General features: G+C 37.2%; 3 protein-coding genes, 1 non-coding gene and 1 pseudogene across 6 annotated transcripts; 3 read left to right on the top strand and 2 right to left on the bottom strand.

Moving 5' to 3' along the window:
* LOC122006241 lies at window positions 1-2,425 on the top strand (annotated as a pseudogene).
* Window positions 2,426-6,009: 3,584 nt separating this feature from the next.
* LOC122038276 lies at window positions 6,010-9,073 on the top strand. Of its 2 annotated transcripts, none has more exons than XM_042597929.1 (6): window positions 6,010-6,484; window positions 6,702-6,947; window positions 7,522-7,692; window positions 7,771-7,877; window positions 8,074-8,399; window positions 8,672-9,073. In XM_042597929.1, exons 1-6 carry the CDS (start codon window positions 6,341-6,343, stop codon window positions 8,923-8,925), a joined length of 1,248 nt encoding a protein of 415 aa, XP_042453863.1. In that variant the 5' UTR covers window positions 6,010-6,340; the 3' UTR covers window positions 8,926-9,073. The 2 variants fall into 2 exon arrangements, with proteins under 2 accessions (XP_042453863.1, XP_042453862.1); XM_042597928.1 differs by having other exon boundaries at window positions 6,011-6,484; window positions 7,522-7,695.
* Window positions 8,913-15,065, bottom strand: LOC122038277 (calcineurin subunit B-like). 2 transcript variants are annotated; one of them, XM_042597931.1, is made up of 6 exons: window positions 14,867-15,065; window positions 14,590-14,714; window positions 14,245-14,341; window positions 14,048-14,157; window positions 10,172-10,262; window positions 8,913-9,208 (listed from the first exon to the last, which is right to left on the bottom strand). In XM_042597931.1, exons 1-5 carry the CDS (start codon window positions 14,934-14,936, stop codon window positions 10,179-10,181), a joined length of 486 nt encoding a protein of 161 aa, XP_042453865.1. In that variant the 5' UTR covers window positions 14,937-15,065; the 3' UTR covers window positions 8,913-9,208; window positions 10,172-10,178. The 2 variants fall into 2 exon arrangements, with proteins under 2 accessions (XP_042453865.1, XP_042453864.1); XM_042597930.1 differs by having other exon boundaries at window positions 10,188-10,262; window positions 14,867-15,064.
* A 2,677-nt stretch (window positions 15,066-17,742) lies between these two features.
* On the top strand, window positions 17,743-17,815 carry TRNAR-ACG. The gene has a single exon. It is a non-coding gene; the product is annotated as a tRNA-Arg (tRNA).
* A 342-nt stretch (window positions 17,816-18,157) lies between these two features.
* On the bottom strand, window positions 18,158-22,480 carry LOC122038275. The gene is made up of 5 exons (XM_042597927.1): window positions 22,265-22,480; window positions 22,104-22,177; window positions 19,677-19,812; window positions 19,066-19,377; window positions 18,158-18,677 (listed from the first exon to the last, which is right to left on the bottom strand). Exons 1-5 carry the CDS (start codon window positions 22,382-22,384, stop codon window positions 18,405-18,407), a joined length of 915 nt encoding a protein of 304 aa, XP_042453861.1. The 5' UTR covers window positions 22,385-22,480; the 3' UTR covers window positions 18,158-18,404.
* Between the last annotated feature and the right edge of the window lie 387 nt (window positions 22,481-22,867).

Raw genomic sequence — 22,867 nt, 5'->3', positions numbered from 1 at the left:
ATGGGTGGTTTTATGGTTGGTTATAATGTATTACAATCATTGAAGTTGTCAACATGTATGGAGAGACTCCTCCTTACGCGTAAGTCAGTAAGGATGTAAATTTAAAGTTCTGAAACAAGGTGACTCATGTGTGAGCGCGATCTGCGCGCGTCGAATATCAAATCGATTGGGACAAAATTTGCTTAAGCAAATCAACCTATGTTTTGCCACCCAAATCTATTTTGCTATGCTCAAGTGTGTAATGAACGTATTAATGTGTCATATCTAAAACGATCGAATGTTAATGGCATATCTGTAACCGTCCGAGTGAAACGATCGACCATTGATGGTATGCGGTAGATGTTTCGAGCAAGACGGGTAAAGACAATTGACCATTTAATATTGTCAAGGGTTGGTGCTCCTATATAAGGAGGATGTGACCTTTGTTAGGACCTTGATGCCCGGCTAGAGCGGGGTAAATAACTGATCACCCACTTTAATCGCTTCCTACAACTTGTTAGTACGCAGTGAAAATATAAACAACACTAACAAGAAGAAAGCTAATCTAAAAGACAATTAATAAGTGGAAAACATACAAACCTAACATGTTTATATAATGTGGTTCAGAGATAACTTACTCCTACTCCACGACTTGTTTATGAGGTGGATGATCCTGATCTATCGGTGGATGACTCTCCAGAAAACCTTGGCTAGCTCAAACCTCCTTCTCGGTGGAGAAACTTCACCACAACCTTGATACAAAAACCCTTAGATCACAAGAAGAGCTTGGAGCACTTAGGAGACTTCTAATAGACTTTAACCAAGTCTATTTTGTCAACCCAAACCAAGCTCCAAAGCCTTGGTTATATACGCTACAGGTTAAAAAATCCAGCCTACCAGTCGACTGGTAAGTATACTAGTAGACTGCCCTCTATAGAATTAGATCATTACATGCCAACGGCTCGATACCAGTCGACCGCTATAGTAACTGCTACAATACCAATTTAACTGCTAGAGTCCCAGTCGACTTCTACAGTATTAGTTGACTAGTTTTCACAGTCGTCGGGCACAGAAATATTCTGTGCCTTAGCCCAGTCGATTAGTCCAGTTATCAGTTACTAATAAAACTCTAAACCTAGGATTTTACCCTAAGTACAATCTCTCATATACTCGTGCTTGCCCGCACAACCTCGACCTTGTCTTTTAGCCTCCTCCATCAATCTCACATTCCTCATATATCTCCCCATCCTTCACGCCTTGCCTTCATGAGTTTCTTTGGCCTTGTCCTTGTTGTCGGGTCTTCCATTGCCAAGAGACTCCTCATCTCCGGGACTTCAACATTGTCAAATTATACTTGGACTTACGTTGTCAAGACTACATACTTGGACTTACGCTACCAAGACTCCACTTGGGCTTTCACCTTTGCCAATATTCCACTTGGAGTTTGCCATTGTTAAGATCACACTTAGAATTTGCTTTTGTTGTACCTGCATCCTGCATACTCACAACACATATCAAATACAACAATAATCCTAACTTAAACATTTATCCAAATATCAAAAACTAGGGTCACACAGGTTGCTACAACAACCTTAAGCAAAAAGACAGATACAGAATCCACCTTTATTCATTCCCTTCATTCTTTCTCTCTATCATGCGCTGTGCTTGACAACTCTTTTTATGATAATGTTGAGGTATCATGAGCAATTATTGTTTGGTTATATATGTGGGTTTTTCATTGTATCATATGAAACAAACAGGGGCGGATTTAACATGGGGAGGGGTGCGAGGTCGAATATCTCGTGAGCTGATGTGGGTTCTCTATCGCCAGTACATCCAAGGGCCAAGGTCTTCCCTCCTCACCTACGAGGCTACGAACCAAATGCAGACCTCGTTCCCATCTTCAATTTCCTCCTTGGTCCCATGGAAATTCTCTTCCCTAATATTCGCAAGGTCGTCGCTCCTCGCTTGCTGCCCTCGCCTTCTCGTCTCCAACGTTCTTGACCGGCTCCTTCCCGCACTCAACTTCCTTCGCCATCTGGGTTTCGTCGGCTGCCACCGCATCACCTGTCGCACCACTGCCCTCCTCGTCTCTAGCGTCGAGGATACCTTCAACCCCAAGCTTGAATACCTCTGTGGCCTTGGATTCTCCCATTGGGAAACCTGAAGCATGGTGATTCGCTCGCCCGATTTGCTTACCTTCAGCATCGAGAGCAATTTCCAACCCAAGGTTGAGTTTTTGCGTCATGAAATGGGCAGAGATCTCTCCGAACTCAAGGACTTTCCACAGTACTTCTCCTTTAATCTGGAGCGAACGATCAAGCCCCGACATTTGATGAAGAGTCGGGTGTGTATGCCGCTCTCCCAAATGCTCAAGGTCAGCGATGATGATTTCTTGGCTTAGTTGCTTGAGATGAGACTAAGTTCTATTGATGACAGACTGTAACTTTTGCTATGTAAGTTGTTATGCAGTGTGTTATTAGATGTATATAGAAATGCCTAAACTAATTGTCCAACTGAAATGTGTCGAAGAAAAGTATAAATTTACTTTGTCTTTAGTTGGTTGTGTTAGATGAAGTTTACTGACCTAGTTATCCAAAAGTCAAATGGAAAGAGCTTTTTCTACCTTTCTGTAGGAAAGTATTGCATGCTTAAAATTGCCTCCTTTGGAATTCATATGTCATGTTATAGAGCATTGTTTAATTTATCTTGTATATGGTGGTGTTAAGGGAATGCTTTGAAACAGGTCAATAGTAGAAGACAAATTAATTTATGCTGAAAGCTGGCTCACCTATCTTGCAATTTTCATGCTTCTTATATTACATAAGTACTAATATTGAGAGATTTCAGTGGTTTGTTTTGTGGAATAGTTTAAATTTAGTGTCGGTCTTTATTAACATTCTTTTATGGCTATCTAGAGTTATGGTTGCAACTTTTATGATGAGACCCTAGATAGCCATGTTTGCACGCGTCAAGGGGCTGTATCCAACAACTGGTTCTCGTTCTTTTAATCCATGATAGTCCACTTGCTAAATGTAAGGTCGTGAATTAAATGGTGTAGGGTTTGGAAGATAGATTGGGAGCCTTTACATAAATTTGAGCAAGCGAAGGTTCCTTCACTCTAGCTTTATTCAGACTATGACATGAGGTAGTACAGTGGTCTTTTAACAAAGTTTTTGTAGATTTTGCAAGGGAAGGATAATCCAGCCACCTTGGTCGTGCGACATTTGAATACAATGTATAATAATTATTTACAACACTTAGTATGTGGCCCCCAAATCTAAAATCCTTGATCCTCCCCTGGAAACAAATGCCCAACATGACCTCAAAGCACAGTCATAGGGGATGAATCTATTTTAAGAAAATTACGTCAAACGCAGGCCTCAGTATCTTTCTCTCCCAATTCGGTGCTCAAGCAGAGGCAACCCACTCAGACTTGGCCGACTTGGTAGTTAGTGACACAACCACTCAAGAGCACTCGACGACTTGGCAGCTTGACCGACTCGACATTGGTGACTTGACACTTAGCAGCTCGGGCACTCAGCAACTCATCCAAATTGGAACTTGGCCAGTTTAGCTCAGCCCGAGTCATCTTGACCATACAAGGAGCTCAGTCGTCCAAACAACCTAATCAGCTCAGCTTAACAATTTAAAATTATCAACTCAGATCATCTAACAACAAAATCTAATTTCATTTCAATTGTAATTTTAATTCAAACTATTTCCTTATAACTTCTACAAATATCTCCAACATCTTCATCTCATCTCAAGCACACTGGCTACTATAAGGTTGCCCTAAGCCCCCCTTCCTCTTCTGTTTCTCTTCCTACCAAGCTTCTCGACCAGAAGCAAGATGAAGCCGTATCTTCTTTTGACTTCTATTGTGGTAAATTGAAGATGGATAATTTTCATTTTTCTCTTTTTTTCTATGATGAATTTGTGCTCTTGGGAATAACCCATACCTCTACTATGTGATCATACAGATAAACTAAGCATAAAAGAGAGTTGCTCGCCCTTTTACTCACCAACATTCCTGTTGATCTCACTCAAGCTCACGGTATTGGAGATAAATATGCATTTTGCTCAAAATTCTATGGATGAAGTTCATATCATTCCAAATTCAAACGACTTCAATTGAAATTCAAAAGAAAAGTTTTTTGGGGGCAAAAAATAAAAAATGCATCCCATTTTAGAAAGGAAATTTATACCACAATTTACCAAACAATGTAAATGATTATATGTTTTTCCATTACATATGTGATTATGAAAATGTCCAAATAATGTAGTCTCTTTCTTCCTTTTTACTTCTCTATTCCCTTTTACAATTCATCCCAAAAATTTCAATCCATCTTTTTTACTGTGTTGTTGATCTTCAAAAATCAACAATGCAATGTTCTTAGTAATCAATATAATGCATTATGTTGTTGATTTTATGTTGCCGAAAAATAAATAACATAATACATTATGTTACTGATTTTATGCCACTTATCTTTAATTGATCATAACTTTTGACTGAGATTAAACCACGGATGCACAATATATCAAATCAAAACTCATTCAAAGATCTTTGATTTGATATATTGTATATCTTGTGATTCAATCTCAATAAAAAATTATGGTGTCTCAAAGTTGAAGTCAACAACAACGTTGTTACTGGTCTTTCGAAGATCAACAACAATTGTAGTAGCTACAAAATTGCAATTGCTACTATTATAATTATAATTTTGAAAGACCATAACTTTTAATTCAGGTTGAATTACAAGACACAATATATCAAATCGAACTTCGTTTAGAGATCTTCGATTTGATATACTGTGCATCCCATAGTTAAATATAAGTCAAAAGTTGCTACAACGAAAGATCTGCAACACGTTATTGCTAACTTAAACTTTTATAGATCATAACTTTTAACTGAGATTGAATTACGAAACGTATAATATATCAAATTAAAGATATTTGAATGAGCTTTGATTTGATATATTATGCGTTTATGTTTAATTCCAATCAAAAGTTATAGCAACACAATGTTGTATTGTTATTTTTTTAAAAATGTTTTGTTGATTTTTAAAAATCAATAATATAGTAAAAAAAAAGTGGACCGGAATTTTTTTTCCAGATGAACAGTTAAAAGAAGAGAATAAATAGAATAAATAAATAAAAAGGAAGAGGGAAGGTAAATCAAACAAAAGTGACTATATTATTTGGACATTTCTAAAATCACATATATGATCTGGAAAAAATATATATTCATCTAGATTGTTGATAAATTGCTAAAATATATACAATGAACATCTCATATTTTAAAAATACCTTTAATTCTAGTGTTGTTCGGAACACTTTGGTTAAATATGCTCCAAGATGCCCAAAATTATTAGGAAATTATAGTCAAAACTATTTTAATTTAATTAAAAGTGTTCCAATTTTATCAAAATTAATTTTTAATAGGATCAAGACTATTACATTTTAAGCAGTAGTTTTAATACAAAACTGTTTATAGGATATAAAGTATTTTTTTTTAACATTTTAAAATTAAGATACTCTTCTAACACTAATTAAAAAAAATAGAACTGCTACTTAAACGGCTCCTTAATACTGGTCTTATAGATATGAAATTTTATTTTTGAATATGAGGTAAATCACAGGTTAATTTATAATTAATCGTTAAATGACTATGAGTAAAAATAATTCATCTATCAAAAATTAATATATATTTTATTATAATAAATTTATCATCCTCTAACCAATTAGATAGATAATTGAATTATTTAGTAGGATGGAGTATGGCCATTCAGATTATACATATAAACAAAATGCATCCTTTTATTTCTATTTTTATTTTTTGGTGAGGTAAAATGGAAAAGTGAATTAAATTTTACGCTTTACTCCCGAAAACTCTTTCTGTAAATAAACACACCGTGCGGTGGAAGTTGCATTTGCCCACACAAATTCACGATCCGTTAAAGCAGCCAAAATGCCCTATAAATAAATTATCCTCGCGCATAAAGTCTGGATGAGAATGCCCTCGCACTGAGCGCTATGACGGCGCGTCTTATTTACCGCATAGAACAGTCCACACTGGCCGTACCATGATTGCCTAATTTGGAAAACTCAACCTCGGCTTGCCAGTTTTGGTTCAGTCTTCTTCCACCTCGCAGTTTCTTCTTCTTCCTCCTTCTCCTCCTGCTCCTCCTCCTCTCTCTCTGCCACTCCAACTTTGCTTCTCTTGCTCGTCTTCTTACTCACCCTCCTGCTTTTCTCCCGAGATCGATTCGTAGGGGTCGGATTAGGGCTAGGGTTTCATCGCCCTCTCAAAAGTAAGAACAGAGAAAGCGGAAAGCGAAAAGCGAAAGAGTGAATCCTGATGGCCCGTCTTCCGGCAGACTCAGACAAGCTCGGGCCTCGTTCCACGGGGACAGCAACGAAGTTGGAGATCGACGATGCATCGGACGATGACGAGCGCCCCCGCATCAAGAAGAGATCCAAGACCACAGTTCCCAATCTCAAGGTTCATGTTCGTTTCTTTCGTTTCCAAAAAGTAAAGTTTAGGGCTCGATTGCAGCAACTTTTCTTTATGGATTTGAAAAAGGGGTGATTTTTTATTCTCCACGAGTGTTAGTTCTGAAATTTTGATATTGTTTGAAGATCGCAGATTGATCTTTGGTATGAACTGAGTGCAGCTCGTGAAGCTCTGTATGCGATTCTAACATGTTGATTTCTTACAGTATGTGGTTGGTAGTGTGCTTGATGATCCCAGCCCTTTGGGACTTCGTCTCAGGAAGAGCCCTTCCTTGGTAGATTTGATTCAGATGAAACTTTCACAGGCAAATGCAGCAGCTGCATCAAGTTTTGGGAGCTTGCAAGCTGGAAATGAGAAAGAACTGAAGTCATCAGTCATCTCTGGTTCGACTCCAGATAAGATGAAAGCCTCCAACTTCCCTATGTCATTATTGAGAATTGGTTCATGGGAGGTGAGGGAGTACGTTGCTAATGATTTTGTTGCTGTTGTTGTTTTGTTTCTTAGGATCCGTATATGATTAAGGCTATGTGTTCACTTCACCTTGCATTCTTAGATAGCAATTCACTCGGACCCTAACAATAGAGCAATGCAATGTGTTTTCTTGGACAATTGGCTCAAGAATCACACTAGAGAAGAAAACAGAGAAAACTAGGATGAAGCCCCTTTCACCAAATATTGGGTGAAAGGGGGCTCGAAAGCATAACACATGATCATGCAAATCTGCACAGATCTTAAATCCGATTCAAACGAATGATCAACAAGACCTCTAACTTGTGCTAAAATCCATTTTAAGCCTCAGATTAGTCAACTACACATGATTGCTTTTGTTGTATGGGTCATTGTCTATAATTTTTCTCATATTTCTTCATGCTTAGATTTGAATATAGCTGTTTCAATTTGTTTGGGTAAAAATGACCAATATCTTTTTTCTGGCCTAATGTCCTAGTGGAAAAGTTCTGCACTTCCTTCTTCTTTAGTAGAAGGATAATAGCATGAGAAACTAAAGTCTAGCTATTTTTGAACAGCGTGTCTCAAAATACGAAGGCGATTTAGTGGCAAAGTGCTACTTCGCAAAACATAAACTTGTTTGGGAAGTTCTTGAAGGTAGCTTGAAGAGCAAGATTGAAATTCAGTGGACAGACATTACTTTTCTCAAGATGGCATGCACAGAAGATGGGATTGAAAGTCTGGATATAGTGGTAGCATCTATTCAATTGAATTAGATTTGGTTTTTAACTTTTGTTTCTATATCAAACTAATGCATAAGTATTCAGTTGGCGAAGCCACCTCTTTTCTTTCGGGAGACGGATCCTCAACCTCGGAAACATACCTTGTGGCAACCAACACAAGATTTTACTAACGGGCAGGCCAGCATGTTCAGGTGAAAGTTTTTTTTTTTTTCATCAAAACATTTCTCTTCGTTCTTTGGCTGTGCCTCGTGTGGATTTATATGTACTTGTTTTTGATGAAGTTATGTAGTTTGACAAACTTCACCCTCTAAAATTACTTCGGTTATCTGACAAAATATTCATGAAATATTTGTTTAATTTCCTGACGACCTCAATTCCTTCCTGTAGGAGGCATTTTCTACAATGTTCTTATGGTTTTCTAAGAAAAAACATTGAGAAGATTGCTCATTGTGATCCACGTCTGAATTCTCTTTGGCTGCAACAAGATGTAACTTTAGATCCTCCAAACTTAGAAACACAGCTCTTGTTTTTTGAGGATCAAGATGATTCTGAAAGCCATGATCTCATCGAAAAAGAAGATTACAGAAACGGCTCAAGTTTATCTAATTCTTTCTTCACTGCCACTTCATTGATGTCTAGTAAGAATGAACCGAGGAATTTTGTTGAAAGGAGGCTTAACCATGCCTTGATGGATTCGCCTTTGCCACGCTCAGGTATCATCAGTTCCCTTCAACATTTTTTTTTTCTAGTGTCACAAAAAGGCTACTTAGTGGCTATTATTTTCAATTCGTTTAGGATGGAATTAGATTGATGATACTGATTTTTTTAGCATGCATAATTGATCTGGTAGGCTTCTTAGAGCATTTTTAATCCAATGTCCGTCGATGCTCCATCAAACAATGAGGCATTCCAAGATGTTACTCTGCATCTTCTAAATGACTTGCAGATCATCGCCACCCCTAAATTGCTCCTTCTCCCATCTCAGGTGTTAACTCTCTTTGCTGTCAGTTCCAGACAGATACAGGCACAAACTCAATCCAGGCTTGGCACAAAAATACCGGTGATGGCTTGCAACAAGATGCTGAGTTTCAAGATGAACTTGAGCACGATGAATTTGTTGATCAAAAGCCATTTATCTCAAGAATCGAATCGTTTGGGGAACTTCTAATGCTTCCTCGAGTAACATCCATTCCCCAGTTCTTTTTCAACATTTCAGAAGATAAGAATGACGATGGATAAATTGTATGATATCCTTCCAACTTGTGCATATTGTTTAGAATCTAGTAACATAAAGTTTGAAGCTGGGTTTGAAAACAAATACTAGGTTGGATTGATGACTGTTGTTTGTAATTATTGTACATAATACCATTATGTTTAAAGGAAAGCCTGTTCTAAAATTGTCAATTGATGACTGCATATCAAACAGAGGAATCCAGGCCAGATGCCAGGTTGAATTGAAGGCGTGTAAAGCTTAATCAATAGGAACCTCAACCTCCATCTTCAACTGAGAGCTGCCAAGAATCTGTATCGAGGAAAAAAAACTGTCATTGCTGCATTCTGCTTGGAATAAAATGACTATTTCTAAGAAACAAAATGATAAAAAAGGAATACACTAGAAATAAGTATTTTGTTTACTTTAGTTCATAGAATTGAGTAGCAATAATGATTCTTACATTCTTGTACAAATAATAAAGTTTTTACAATGATAAAATATTTTCAATGAAATATTTTATCAAACATGTGTAGCTTGCACTGTTGAACAATTTCCTTCAGATGCAGCCAATCTGCATTGCCACTCGGCCAATGGAGCCACCAGCCTCTACCTTCTCAATTCGACTAGCTCATGTGATCCACTAGATCCACTTGGCTTTATCGGCATGATCAATCCATTTGACTTGCTTGAGTCACCATGCTCGATCCGTGCAACCCAACCCCTTTAACTCGACTAGTCTGATCAACCCAAGTGGTACATTCAAGTTGTTCAGCTTGAACTGTTAGTTTATCCAACTAACACTGTTGTCTGACTTGTCTGCCCCTGTTAGTTTATCCAACTTGCCAAGCTCTACTAAACCATCTGACTATCTATCTTGGCCACTTGGCCCATTTGGTGTCAAACTTGATTGATTTGTAACTAACTCATCCAACCCAACTTGTGCTTCGGGTCAATTTGACCTTATTGGCACACCTAATCCAACTTGCCAAATCAGTGTGCTCCCAGCTCAATTAGCTTGCCTAGCCCTCTTGACTTACTCAGATTGTTCAACCTAAACAACCTGCTCAACTCATTTGACTCATCCAACCCACCCGATTGCCTAGTCCGCCAAAACCACAAAGAATAATGAGAAACTTAATGTAAACAGAAGAAACAGTTTATAACAGAAAGATAACATTAGTTGAATGGCTATCAAGTTACTGATCATGACCAACACAGATTAATCCTACTATTTTACCCAGCTCAATGCACCTTCAATCTGTAAACAGAGACCTAAAGCTCAATTTACCCGCATGAAGTCAGATAGGACAAGAGAGGAGTCCCTTCTATAGCCAGCTTCTTCAAGGACACGCGTTATAACTTCCTGAAATGATATATGGATATATGAGTGAAAAAAAAAAATGGAAGAGTAATGGAAGAGTAGGTAACACTTCAGCTTTAAACCGTAAACTACAGCCTATAGAGTGGTATCTATGAGAAAAGAAAAAAATGGAAGAGTAGATAACACTTTAGCTTTAGCCCATAAACTACAGCCTAGAGTGATATCCACAATGCATTATGTCAGGACAGAAGTAAAATTAACCGTGCAAAACTATGTTTTTCAACATAAATCTTGTTAAATGCATTATTAGCCAAGATTTCAAGCTAAAGTTTCAATCCCGGACCCAAATGATATTGTACCATGCCAGACAGCAATGATCACAACATATTATTCTAATAAATTATCAAAACTTCTATTTGGTAAAGGAAATGTATCCTATATTATTGTGTCAATTATGTCGATAAATATCATATTATGCCGACACTTGACATCTCTTACAATGCTACAACACAAATAAAAACAAATTGAGATAATATTATTTTTTTAGATTGCCTCCATACAATATAATGCTAAAATCATAGTATTTCAGATGAAACACAAAGTCCAAATTTTAATTATGTTTATCTTCTTTTTCTTTTTCATCTCCTTCCTCCTACCTCAAATTCACTTCTGATACCATAAATTGAAACGTCAATATGATATTCAAGTCAAAAGGCTGAAACTACAACAGTGAGTTTGAACCTTTGTGGTTTCTGCAGTAGACAGTGTCAATGGCATCAATGAGGAAAGGAAAGGACTTGTGATGTGGAATTGAAAAAGGAGGGCGAGAAGAATGGGAATAGGGAGAGTCCATCATAGATGGAGTCGCAAAGCTACCATTTGCACCCATAGAAATCCCTTGTGGTCACAGCTTGTGAAACTGTGTACGCTCACGGAAATGAGGAAGGCGGCTACAGCTTGCATGGCTCACAAAATTGAGGAACACACCTGTATCGTGTCTTAAAGTGTTTTGCGAGCCAATCAAAGGTTAAAACGATAAGTTTTGTCCATCTTGATCAGCACAAAATAAAACTTAAAACCATGTTAATAATTACTATTTGATATTTATCCAAACTGAATCAATTCCCAAATAACATATTACATTCCAGTACTTTGTTGCCTGTTGGAGCATTTATAAAGCAGAAAAGCAATTGTTACAAACAAAAAAAAAGTAAATGATCAAATAGGCTGTTCTTTGGAGATGATATAGTCGAAGTAACTTATCAGTTCATCATGTGACAATATTTTCTGATTTCCAGAGCATAGTTGTAAAATCCATGTGTTCATCCTCTCAGTTTACTTGTCAACTAGAATGATTTTTCAAGAACCAAGAAGCATATTATCTCTAAATTCACTAAATTGAAGTTGTCCGATTGTCTATAAATAAAGCAACCCACTTTAGAGCATTATACAAAATAAGTTGTGAATAAAACGTATATTTGTTCTTTTTGTTTTGGCAGTGGGAAGATGCTATAAGGACGTCTGTGATCTGTCAGCCACAAAATTTGACAGGCTGACTTAGTAAAACCAAAACAAACTGATATGAAGCGATAACTAGATTAACTCTACAATATTCATCGGGTTTTGCGAGAAAGGAAGTTTAAGGAATTACCAAAGATCCATATCCAATAACAGAAACATCTTATGTTCTGGACTGTCCAGAAAAAAACGAGTTTGCACATAGTAGAAGAAATTTGGAGGAAACCATAGAAGTGCAACTGCTGAACCACACTGTGTATTAGAGTTTGCAAGGAGTAGAAGAAGATTTGGGGATATCACAGAAGTGCAAATACTGCACCCTATCTATTATTATTAGATGTGTACTCTAAGAAAAAGGAACCTATCAAGTATGCATGCAATTAAGTGTTCCATATGGATCCTTCTCAATCAGCAATTGCTATCAGGATGATGCAGGCATGGGATTTCATGATATGAAAATGATGCACTATGCATAGAGGCTTCCAGGTGAAGGGCTTGTCTGTTAGACAGGAACTCCTTCCAAGGCAAATTCTATCATCATTTTGTTGGCAAGCCAAAGCCAGAAAACACGTGATTCATTAAAAATTGGCATGTCTGTTACCCAGGAACTCATTCCAAATTTTATCATCATTTTATTGGTCAGTCAAAGCCAGGGAACACCTGTGATACACTAAAAGTTTAAGCATTCATAACAGTCTATTGTTGGGTAGTTTCTTTGTTTGATGGGTGGTTCCCTTGTCTAATGCTTATTAGAGCCAACTAAGATAACGTCCAGTGCAGCCAACAGTTACCAACTATTATTTTTCATTTCTCCCAATGCATTTTCTCATCTTTGCAGCAGTTTAGTATACAGCACATATGATCTCCTCCTATTCTTCCTATCCATCATAGTCTACTCTTTATGAGAAATGTAGCTCTCTGTAACCATTTAATTGGTGCTCTCCTTGAGAATCATTACCTAATTTTATAACAGAGCATCATTCTTCCAAGTGCCTTAAACGCATCTCTTGTCACCTTTAGTCAACATCTCAAGCAAGGCTCACGTCAGATAGTCCAGCAACTATAGTTGTAGTTGTTGGACTTCTTAATTTCTTTAGTTAGGCCAGCAAAATAGCCATGGTGATTAGAGCTTCTCCGTATTCCTTTCTCAGTCCGATTCTAAAACATCAGGTTCAGTCTCAAATTGCACAAGGAATCTCTCGAAATTGCTCAATGACTAATCTGGTAATGTCAATACCTTGAAGGCACACCTGAACCAACTTAGTACTGACTATATATTGGATTTGGAATAACCTTAACTGAATAAATGAAAGAAGCATCTTATAGAAGCACACTATATGACAATATCTACCGAAGCTAAAATCTCACTAAATCATCCTTGCTCGGCGGAGAAATACACTACATTCAAGGTTACTGAACTTGCACAAAAATCTTGCTTGTTTCACTTGCCATGAAGCTCTTCACGTGGTTGCTTCCTAGGTGCTTGAAGGGCCTCTATTAATTGAAGTGGAAGGAACTTTGATGAAGGGTCTTTAGTTACTTTTTACAAGTAAAGATAATTGTTAACGGTTATAAAAATTCTTATGCAGGAACAATGGCAAGAAAAATACTATGAGAAGAGAGATGGTGATGTCTCAACTCTCAGCATTTACTGAAAGGTGATGTCGACTATTAACATTAACCAGCTTACCGAAACTATTTGAAAATATTGCATGTGCAACAAGATGATGTCAAATTAGAACATAAAGCCACCAACTATATGCACATATAAGGATATCCTAGATATCTATATTAGTATGGTCATTTTGTTGTCACGTGAATCACAGTAAAATACTTGCAGGAACTTACATAATCTGAAATCACCCAACTCAGAGGTAACTTAAAAGGATGCAGTTTCAATCACTACTCACTGCTTGAATTGTCATAAACAAAATTCAGAGTTTCATGTATTTCAATCTTGATCCTCCAGTTTTTTATTTTGTCAACTCGGAAAACATGGATGTTGTATGATATGAAATACTATTTATAATTTAACTGAACATAGCTCTCGAAAGTTAGCAGCTCTTGCCAAAACTAGTGATAGACACTTCTCTTAATTCTGTAGTCATCTTAGAGTGATCAAAATATGACTAAAGCAAACCTACAATCCGTGTAGCAGCAAAGAGAGAAAGATGTAACAAATGCACAAAATTTGTTTAATGCAATAGCTTATTTCAATTCTCATAGAAGACCACATCTAACAGATGAACAAGTATGTTCTCTAAAACAAAACAGGCAAATATAAGCAATAAACAATAAATCTCACCAACCTGCCTCTGCTGCTCGCTAATGAATGATCCTGTTAAGTCTCGTAATACACTCAATATATCATCGAATGTGACTTTCCCATTGGAGTTGAAATCATAGACCTTGAATAAAACTACCCAAAACAAAATGTGATGTTCCACAGCAAAGAGAGGCAAAATGAAAAAAAAAAAAATGGGAAAGATAAAAACATAGTGATCACATTCAATTTTTTGCTGGAGGCTAATCCGAGGGCTGAAAGCAGACAGGAACGCAACGAATTCTTTAAAATTTAAGCCATCAAGCATCCTTAACAGCCTCTGAGACAAGCAAAAACTCTAAAGATGAACTTTGCCCAACGTAGGAAAGTACAAGCTCTGTAAATTGAATTTTTAATTCCAAATGACCAAATGCAGCTTCTTTCTTTTTTTTTTCTCTGAAATGTTTATGTGTTAGCTTATTTTGTTTGCTAGATTTTATCAAGCTCGTTTTGACAAAGCATTAACCTGGTTGGTCTAAAAAAACAAAAGAATAATATTTAAAGAATAAAAAAACAAATGCATCAAACCTGAGAGAGCGGATTAACTGCGAACTCCGGCACTGACAAGAACTCATCTCCAGTGATGAACCCGCTGCTGTTACGATCGAGCTGGCAGAACCTGTGATACAAAGATACAATCTCCTGCTGCGAAACTAAGAATCAAGCAAATAAATAAACAAATATTAACATACGTAGATCAAATCAAGCCACAATTCATAATCTTGGAGGGCATACTACAAGAAAAAACAACAGAGCGCGAAACTTGACAGAGGAATCGATCAAAAGGGCACATCGGGAGACTCACAGGCGTGATTGCAATGCTCCTGGACCTCTTCGATGTCGTATTGGGTGAGCATGGAGGAAGTATTGCCCATCGGTAAGGCGAATTGCGTGAGATTGAATCGGGTACCAAAAATCTCGCAAACCCTTGTGGCCTTATCCCTCTCTCAATGGCGCTCTAGATCCAACCAAGAAGGTGGCGTTTTATATTTTGTTTGTTTAACTTTTATTTCCCTGAAAAAAGTTTCGATTTATCTTTCACCAATTTTATATTTATGAAAATATGTTATTTGTCCAAAATACCCCCTCAGCCAATTACCCATCCGAACCACTCCCAATAACCCGAACCACTTTCGCTGACCGCGATCTGAAGGTTTTCCACTCTACTGTTTCTCACCCACCGAAAGTCTTCTGGATCACAACCCCTGACCTGTTCTTGAATTAAGGGTTATTCATAATGAATGGGATTCTCTATACCATCTTTTTTTAATCCGCTCTTAGATAAAAAAAAAAAATAAAAAATGGATTGGTGTAGACGAGATCCTCTAGTCCTGTCTATCTTGATTCACTCTTGGACTAGGGGCAGTGATTGAAGGGATTTAATGATCATCACCTCTTTAGCAGGTGAGGATCATTGAATCCCTCCAATCATTATAATTGTGGCAAAAAAAAAAAAAAAAACGAAATGCTCGCCCCCAGCGCTCCCATCGTACCCGACCCAAGACCATCATGAGAAAGGTAAATCGCAACATCTGAGCAAGTATGTGACGGACAGGGTGTAATATGGGACCCTCCAATCACTATAATGGACCATGGCCTAGTCCACTAAAAGCAGGCTAAAGAATTCTTACTCGGATTGGTTGGACGCAATGTCCCCCACATATTAAACAGGCGGAGATCATTGCCTCCCACCAATATAAATACTGGACCAGGGGATGGTCCAACATTTGCGGATCAGATGATCCCTTCCCTATTCATAGGGGGCAGGGATCATCTGGTCCAGGATCCTTAGATCCGTACTGGTCCCTTGCTTATTCATTGGTTAGGTGGGTTGGATCACATCTGCTAAATAAATAGAGTCAAGTTCATCCAACCAATAAATGAGCAGAGTCTCTTCTAATCGAAAAAATTTTGGACCAAAAAATCTGACCTCATTTATAGGTGAAATTCTATGAATCCCACCTATAAAATAAATAGAGTTCATAAAACCCTATCTGTGAGTGATATAGTCCATCTTCTAAATAGTACTTTACGGTCTAAAGAATCTGTACCCCTTTAATCTTCCATTATTCAAAGCCTTGCGTCTTCAATACCCAGAACCCTAATCGTCCTTGCCTCTTGCTCTAACCTGTCGTCCTTTACAAACCCTAGTCTCATGACAAGTCAAAACGCCTTTTGACTCGGTGAATTTTAATCAAAATTCACTGAGCCAGCATCAACCTCAATGCATTCTTAGGAGCTTCTTGAAATAAAATATGTTAAATGTTTCAAAATCTCACTCTCTTACAATTATGAGTTTTTATCAATATCTACTTATGATCTTTGTCCAATCAGAATCCAATCAAATCAAATTCAATGCTTTCAAACTTTCAAACTATGATTACGCACCTAGATATACATTTGTGAGTTTTTAAAAAAATGATTCAACCTTGTATTAATTTAATACAAATTATTATTGAAGTTAAATTATCCAATTCACTAACCATACGGCAGGTCAAGTATATGGTTTACTACGGACTAATTTAATTTAAGTAAAAGAAATATTGTTCATCCAAAATGGTCTAATATCAGCGGCTCCATAAAAAATAAAAATAGATAAATTACTAGACCAATTTAATAAACTTTGATAAGTTAGCTTTTTAGCAAACTTGGAAAGAGAAAATGATTAGGATAGGGGAAGTGAGAGTATATACGGGTGTAATCGAGCCGAGTCGAGCCGAACTCTTGGATGTTTGAGTTTGACTCGTTTATAATCGAGTCGAGCTCGAGCTTTATTTAACGAATATATTCATGACTCACGAGTTTATTCGAGCTTTTATCGAGCATAAACGAGCATAATAAATACAAATTATAAATTTAAATATTCATTAAAAATTAAATTATATATTTTTAAAAAATTATAATATTCTGGTTAAAATTTATAATTTTATTCTAATAAATAAATTTAATATATTTGTCTATGTTTTTCATAAGTAGAGTGTAAAATTTATAAATTCAATATCAAAACTATTATTTTTTTTATTTAAAAGTTAATTTATGAGCATAACGAACATGTTCACGAGCTAACGAGTCGAATATTGTGAAGTTTGAGATTAGTTTGTTTATCTTAACGAGCCTCATTAAACGAGCTCAAACGAACTTTTATCGAATCGAGTTTCGAATAACTCACGAGCGGCTTGACTCATTTACGCCCCTAAGAGTATATTAACTATTAATGAATGAATGTGATTGAATGAATTAGTAAATGAGGTGGGTCAGAATATGTAAGTAGGGCTAGTTTTATAGAGTTATAAAATGAATGGAACAAGCATATCAGACAACATCTTGAAGGTTTAAATCACCCAATTGTTATGCTAGCGAGCTTGACTAGGTAAGTCAAATAAGCCGAGTGAATTAAAGATTTGAGTGATTAGAAAAGTTATGTATAACATTTTCAGGGAACCTATCGTTTGAGCAAATCTAAGAGTTTTAATAAGTTGAATCAATCTAGCAAATTAAGTTAATCAAAATTTTACTTATGATCAATTTACTCTTTCACTTTCTCTAAATTTACAATGGAACGCGAGAAAAAAAAAACAAAAGATACTCATTCTTCTTAAATAGTTTTCCATTTTGTCTTGCTGCTTATGACCGCTAAAGTATTTATAAGTAAATTGATTTTAATCTTAAAATGTATAATCGGACTCCATGGCCCAATGGATAAGGCGCTGGTCTACGGAACCAGAGATTCTGGGTTCGATCCCCAGTGGAGTCGTTTTTCATAGATTAAATGATATTTTGTTGTTTTCGAAAAAGACCGACATTGCTCTTCTTTATCAAGAAAAATAAACTACTACCAATTTGATTAGTAATACATCAGAAAATAAAACTGCTTTTTAATCCGTTAATCATTTTTTTTTTGATTCTACTCCCATCAATCTCATATAAGTATAATGATTCGTTAAGTCTATATGGTTATTCTCCACTCTGATTCAACATTAAACATAATCAATTAACTATGAAACTAAAAACTAATGTATTGTTAATAAGTACTTTCAGATCACAACCATGCTTGAACTAGTTGCCTACCTGTTGCAGTTTTTCCAATGGAACCAGCTGAAAACTAAATCGACTGGAAAGCTTCCATTCGTGCAGTTTATAAAACATGATCAGAATCCCAATCCACTAAACTAGTACCACTACAGAAGTTCAGTGATGATCCAAACATCCGACAAGGTTCAGTCATTAGGGGCACACAACTTCAACATTATCACACACTAATCCTGCCATGTCTCAAATCCCTCCAGATAATAGAGTTTCAAATTTTAATGCCCAACTGTGGTAAAGAGTGGTGTTAGAATTAGCTAAACCAGAGCAATGCTGCTTTCACCACCAGGCGGCTTGCGGACTCCACCAAAATAGTCCCGTGAAGCAGCCTTTCCGTCGGCAAAGATGTCACTTCCACTCATTTCTTTAAGCTTTGCCTCACTCAGCGGCTTCTCAGCTGAACCTGGGGGTGCATCTTCTTTGAATATGTCATTGCCCGTCAACTCTTGAAACTTCTGTGTGTGGATCTTCTTGGTTTCTTTGATGACGCCTTCATCACTGAAGGTGATGTGGCTAGGACCTCCTGCTGGCTATTAGTTCAAAAAAAAGCAAGGATTATTTTGCATAGCTAGGATAACTAATTTGCATTACTATATACAATATCATCCATTAATGCGATAAGAAGAAGCTTTCTAGTGAAAGATTCCCAGGCAAAGTTAAACTGTTAAAAACGTTGGCAGGAAAAAAAAAATCTGAAGATGACCACGAGAAGTGGAAAAGAACGAGACATGAAATGCCTAAAGTAGAACAGAGCTAGCTGGTGCATAGGCCCCTACAGATGTGACGATAATATCGAATAATAGGTGAAAATGTTACTCTTTCCTACCCTTAAAAAATATGGAGCAATTTTACAAGGTTTGTAAAACCAGATTTCTGCTGAAAAAGAAAAGGGGGATGAATTGAAATGATTTCACTCACATTGGATACTTTAACAGATGTATGTAGGTTTCGAGGCTGTGGAAGTGCAAAATCCAAGTTCCCTTTGAGTTCCAGATTCCTAGCAGCTAAAGGCCTAGCTGGAACCTCAGGGGGCGGACCAAATATGTCATTTCCACTAAGTTCTTTAGACTTTGCTTCAGAAAGTTGCTTCTTGACTTTAGTATCTAATTCATTCTCAGTGGTTCCACTTAGCTCTCGCTGCTTTGCAACCTCGGCAATTGATGTAGGCTTCTTTGGAGAAACTTTCTCTTCAGTGCTAAATGAGATTTGGCTAATCGCATTAACTGCTTGCTGATAGACAATTAAAGAAGTTATTTGATATAACCGCCATAAACAACCTCAAAATCATGATCTAAACTAATGAAAGTATAGTTAAGTTAGCAAAATTACTTAAAGCTTGGGGGAAACCAATTGTATTAGAATTGATGAATAAATGCAAACCAGGAATGTGATTGCAGAGTCATAATTGCCCGATTAAGTAACTTTCTTTCAGTTCAGTGAAATGAGAAAAAGAAAATGAGTAAAGTGTGTCACCAACAATGGTTTATTGTCATGAAACTTTTGGATCCTAGTAAATCAAGAGTAGTTACCTGACAAATTCGAACAGTGGTCTTATTATTAGGATTTGGGACAGCATTACCAGATTCTATCACCTCGTTCTCATTGTCCACTGCAAATATGCCACTACCAGTCATTTCTCTCATTTTTGAGCTGGAACAGGGTTTCCTAAAAGAAATAAGGGTCATCAGCTTGCAGACAGACTAAAAAAAGAGAGGAAAATTTCAAAATATTTCTGTTAGAACATGTGTAGGCCACAACATCCAAGGTAAAATCGTACTGAGAAGGATTCTATACTTGTTAAGGATCCAGCACTGATTCTATACTTTAGTACGTGCAAGAAAAAATTTGACTACAATTATGGACTTCTTTCTCAAGAGAATATTTTTTGAAGTTTGAATTCTATCATGATGTGATTTATATAGCATTTAAGAACCAGATGATAATTTTGATGTTAGTCCCAGCCATTTTTCTAAATTTCTCCATATTTCTTCAGTGTCATTGTTTTATTTAAGAATCTTTGATTTGTTACATCTACATCTCTTCACATAGAACCTTTCACAGAGGCTATCATATGTGTGGCCCAAAAGTTTGTCCCCCGACAGTTTCTTCACCTGCCCTGGAACAATTTGATTAAATTTAAACCGAAGTTGAAGCACATTTTGAAAGGTTAACTAAAATTGGTGATATACTGAAAGGATAATATCAAATGAAATCTTGAAGCGATGCAATAACCAAGCAACAAATATATGTTAATAAAGGAAGACAAGTTGCATGGTTCTTAATTGGTCAAAGAACTTCGCAAGATCACACAATAGAGTACTTCTTTATCCATTGTTATCACAGTTCACAGGAATAAAGTGACGGAAGACATGGGGTAGTAAACAATCTCCATCACAGACTACAAGCCGCACCAGAGACATGACTATGAATAATAAGATTTCATAAACTACCTAGCTCAAAATGTAGTTCTTCTTTGTAATTTGCATATTAGCCTAATCAGCGCTAACTCTTTACCTTATTGGCTTGATACTATTCCCAACCTCTTGTTGTTGTTAATTATCGCAAGCCTATGTATCCCACTTGCATAAAATTAGGAATGTAGCTCAATACTATTCCGCTGAAAATTCACGTGGTGTCAGAGTTATAAACTCTCTCGTCAATGCTCGAAGTCATCAGGCATCAAAGGTGGAGGTTGCAGCACAAATTATGACCTCCCCTCTTTCCTCCCCATGGATTGGCATTTTCGGTCACTATTTGAGTCCTTGACATTCCGCACCATCTCAATTTATCCTCCATAGCGTCCCTGCTTAGTAAAATTTCTTCTCAGCTGAATCTACCAACCTGTAGCCACATGTATAGGCATGGTGTGTGGAGGTGATTTGTCCAAATCATGTCAGGCATGCCAATTTTCTTATGAATCATTGACAATGAATGGATAGGCTACCCAATTTTCTTATGAATCATTGACAATGAAAGGATTGGCTACCCACTTTGAACATCCATCAGAGTGCAAAATTTTTTCTCTCGAACACATACAAAGTTAGTTGGCGCTATGCCTACAACATCACTGAATATCAGGGATCTAAGGCTACTGGATAAGCTCGCACCAGCGTGGCTCTGCTCCAACAAGTTTGCTAACTTTATCTCACTTGCAGATATATTGATATGGTCCAGCAAGCTTACTACTGCATTTGCACCTTCATGGTTTCTTCAATGAATCATCGCTGCACCTCCAGCAATCTGAGAGGCATGCTTAACCCACTTGATCTATGTTTCAACACCCTTGCAACTTCAGAAGCTACCGCATCTTCATTTTGAGGGAGGGAATTGGAAATATATTAATTTTTAATGTATTTCCTCAATAAGCTTGATTCATCCACATTCCTATTTTATTATCTTGATATTATTCATTACCATATATTGTTAATCGCTACAATAAGCTTATCAATGTGCTCTACTTATATAGAATACAAATATCCTTTGAAAATTTTATTCTTCACAGATTTTATCCGCTTATATGTTTATCCCGTGAAAATGTTTAAATCAACCAAAGAAATTGTATAACAAAATTCATTGGGAGATTTTTCAAAACGAAAGAAACCATTTTGAAAATCGGAAAAATAGTGGGAAGGAAAGGAACGGGGAGGAAAAGGTCGCGGCTGAGATTCAAAAACCAACCAAATCCCTAATGCAGCATAAAGAACAGTAAATACCACTCGACAAAAAGAAGGTGCCACCACTAAGAGCACATTTCGTGCTGAATCAATATCCCTAATGAAAAAAAAAAAAATCAATCTTGCGATCAGATCCGAGGCGCATCGAAAGAAGAGAAACCAACATTTCTCATTCGCTCAAAAGAGCAAAAGAAGCGACATTTTCGCAAGCGAGTAAAACGGTGTGGTCCACCTAGAAACAAAGATCCGCGAAAACCCTAGCCAACCATCAAGATCTCTCACCTCTTGTTCACGCTCTCCTCCTCCTCCGCGGACAACTGCGCCCCGAACATGACTGGGCTGATCCCTCCCGCCGGCTACGACAAGAATAATGAAGGTGAAACCCGATCCATCAAAGGCACCAAAACACAGACAGAGGGGCATTTTGGTTGGCTTTTTTTTACCTTCAAAGTTCGCCGGTTAGCCGACACCGACTGATCGGCTGCTGGCACAGGCGTCTCCGACCACGTGAGAAGATCGGAAGTGGAGGTGTGTGACTTCCTCACCGGCGTGTTCTGATCCATTCCGATTCCACCGCTTCCCCTTCTCGATTGAACAAGGGAGCGTACTAGCCGCAGTTGAAAGAAGAAAAAGGAAGGCGGAAGCGAGCTCGATGCCTGCTTTTTTTAAAGGCATTTTGTTTTATCGATATGGATCGGGTCACCGGGAGGTGCTCTCTAAAGCACATGTGTGATCCCTACTGTCGTTAATTTTGAAAATTGGTAGCCAGCAAGTCCTGTCGGTAGACTCACTCAATGGTGACGGTATCGTAAAGGACAACAAAGTCGACTTTTCGGCACGTGACATCAGATGGTAAGTTGGCATTCAGTAGACTGTCTCTCTCATGGCTTTTTTTTTCAAATTTTGTTCAGGAATTTTCAGTTTTGCCACTCTTGCAGTGTCCGTCAAATATTTTATCATTCAAATACGTATTAAATAACACCCAAAATATAAATGTGATTCGCTGTCATCATCCATCAGGGTCCAGCCTTTTTTATTAAGGAAAC

This window comes from Zingiber officinale, chromosome 1A (assembly GCF_018446385.1).
Source record: "Zingiber officinale cultivar Zhangliang chromosome 1A, Zo_v1.1, whole genome shotgun sequence".
NCBI classification, from domain to species: domain Eukaryota; kingdom Viridiplantae; phylum Streptophyta; class Magnoliopsida; order Zingiberales; family Zingiberaceae; genus Zingiber; species Zingiber officinale.
Note: the sequence above shows the minus strand (reverse complement) of the source record. Positions and strands in the feature narration are given on the sequence as shown.

What these genes read in the sequence shown, in the direction of transcription:
- LOC122038277 (XM_042597930.1), bottom strand. Translation starts at nt 14,936, where the DNA reads ATGGGCAATACTTCCTCCATGCTCACCCAATACGACATCGAAGAGGTC. An exon ending in TTAGCGAGCAGCAGAGGCAG is followed by an intron (nt 10,263 to 14,047) that starts GTTGGTGAGATT and finishes ATATCATTTCAG; the next exon opens with GAAGTTATAACGCGTGTCCT. An exon ending in TCCTATCTGACTTCATGCGG is followed by an intron (nt 9,209 to 10,187) that starts GTAAATTGAGCT and finishes TCCTCGATACAG; the next exon opens with ATTCTTGGCAGCTCTCAGTT.
- LOC122038275 (XM_042597927.1), bottom strand. Translation starts at nt 22,384, where the DNA reads ATGGATCAGAACACGCCGGTGAGGAAGTCACACACCTCCACTTCCGAT. An exon ending in CTAACCGGCGAACTTTGAAG is followed by an intron (nt 22,178 to 22,264) that starts GTAAAAAAAAGC and finishes TTCTTGTCGTAG; the next exon opens with CCGGCGGGAGGGATCAGCCC. An exon ending in CCACTGTTCGAATTTGTCAG is followed by an intron (nt 19,378 to 19,676) that starts GTAACTACTCTT and finishes ATTGTCTATCAG; the next exon opens with CAAGCAGTTAATGCGATTAG.
- LOC122038276 (XM_042597928.1), top strand. Translation starts at nt 6,341, where the DNA reads ATGGCCCGTCTTCCGGCAGACTCAGACAAGCTCGGGCCTCGTTCCACG. An exon ending in TGAGAATTGGTTCATGGGAG is followed by an intron (nt 6,948 to 7,521) that starts GTGAGGGAGTAC and finishes ATTTTTGAACAG; the next exon opens with CGTGTCTCAAAATACGAAGG. An exon ending in TTGAAAGTCTGGATATAGTG is followed by an intron (nt 7,696 to 7,770) that starts GTAGCATCTATT and finishes ATAAGTATTCAG; the next exon opens with TTGGCGAAGCCACCTCTTTT.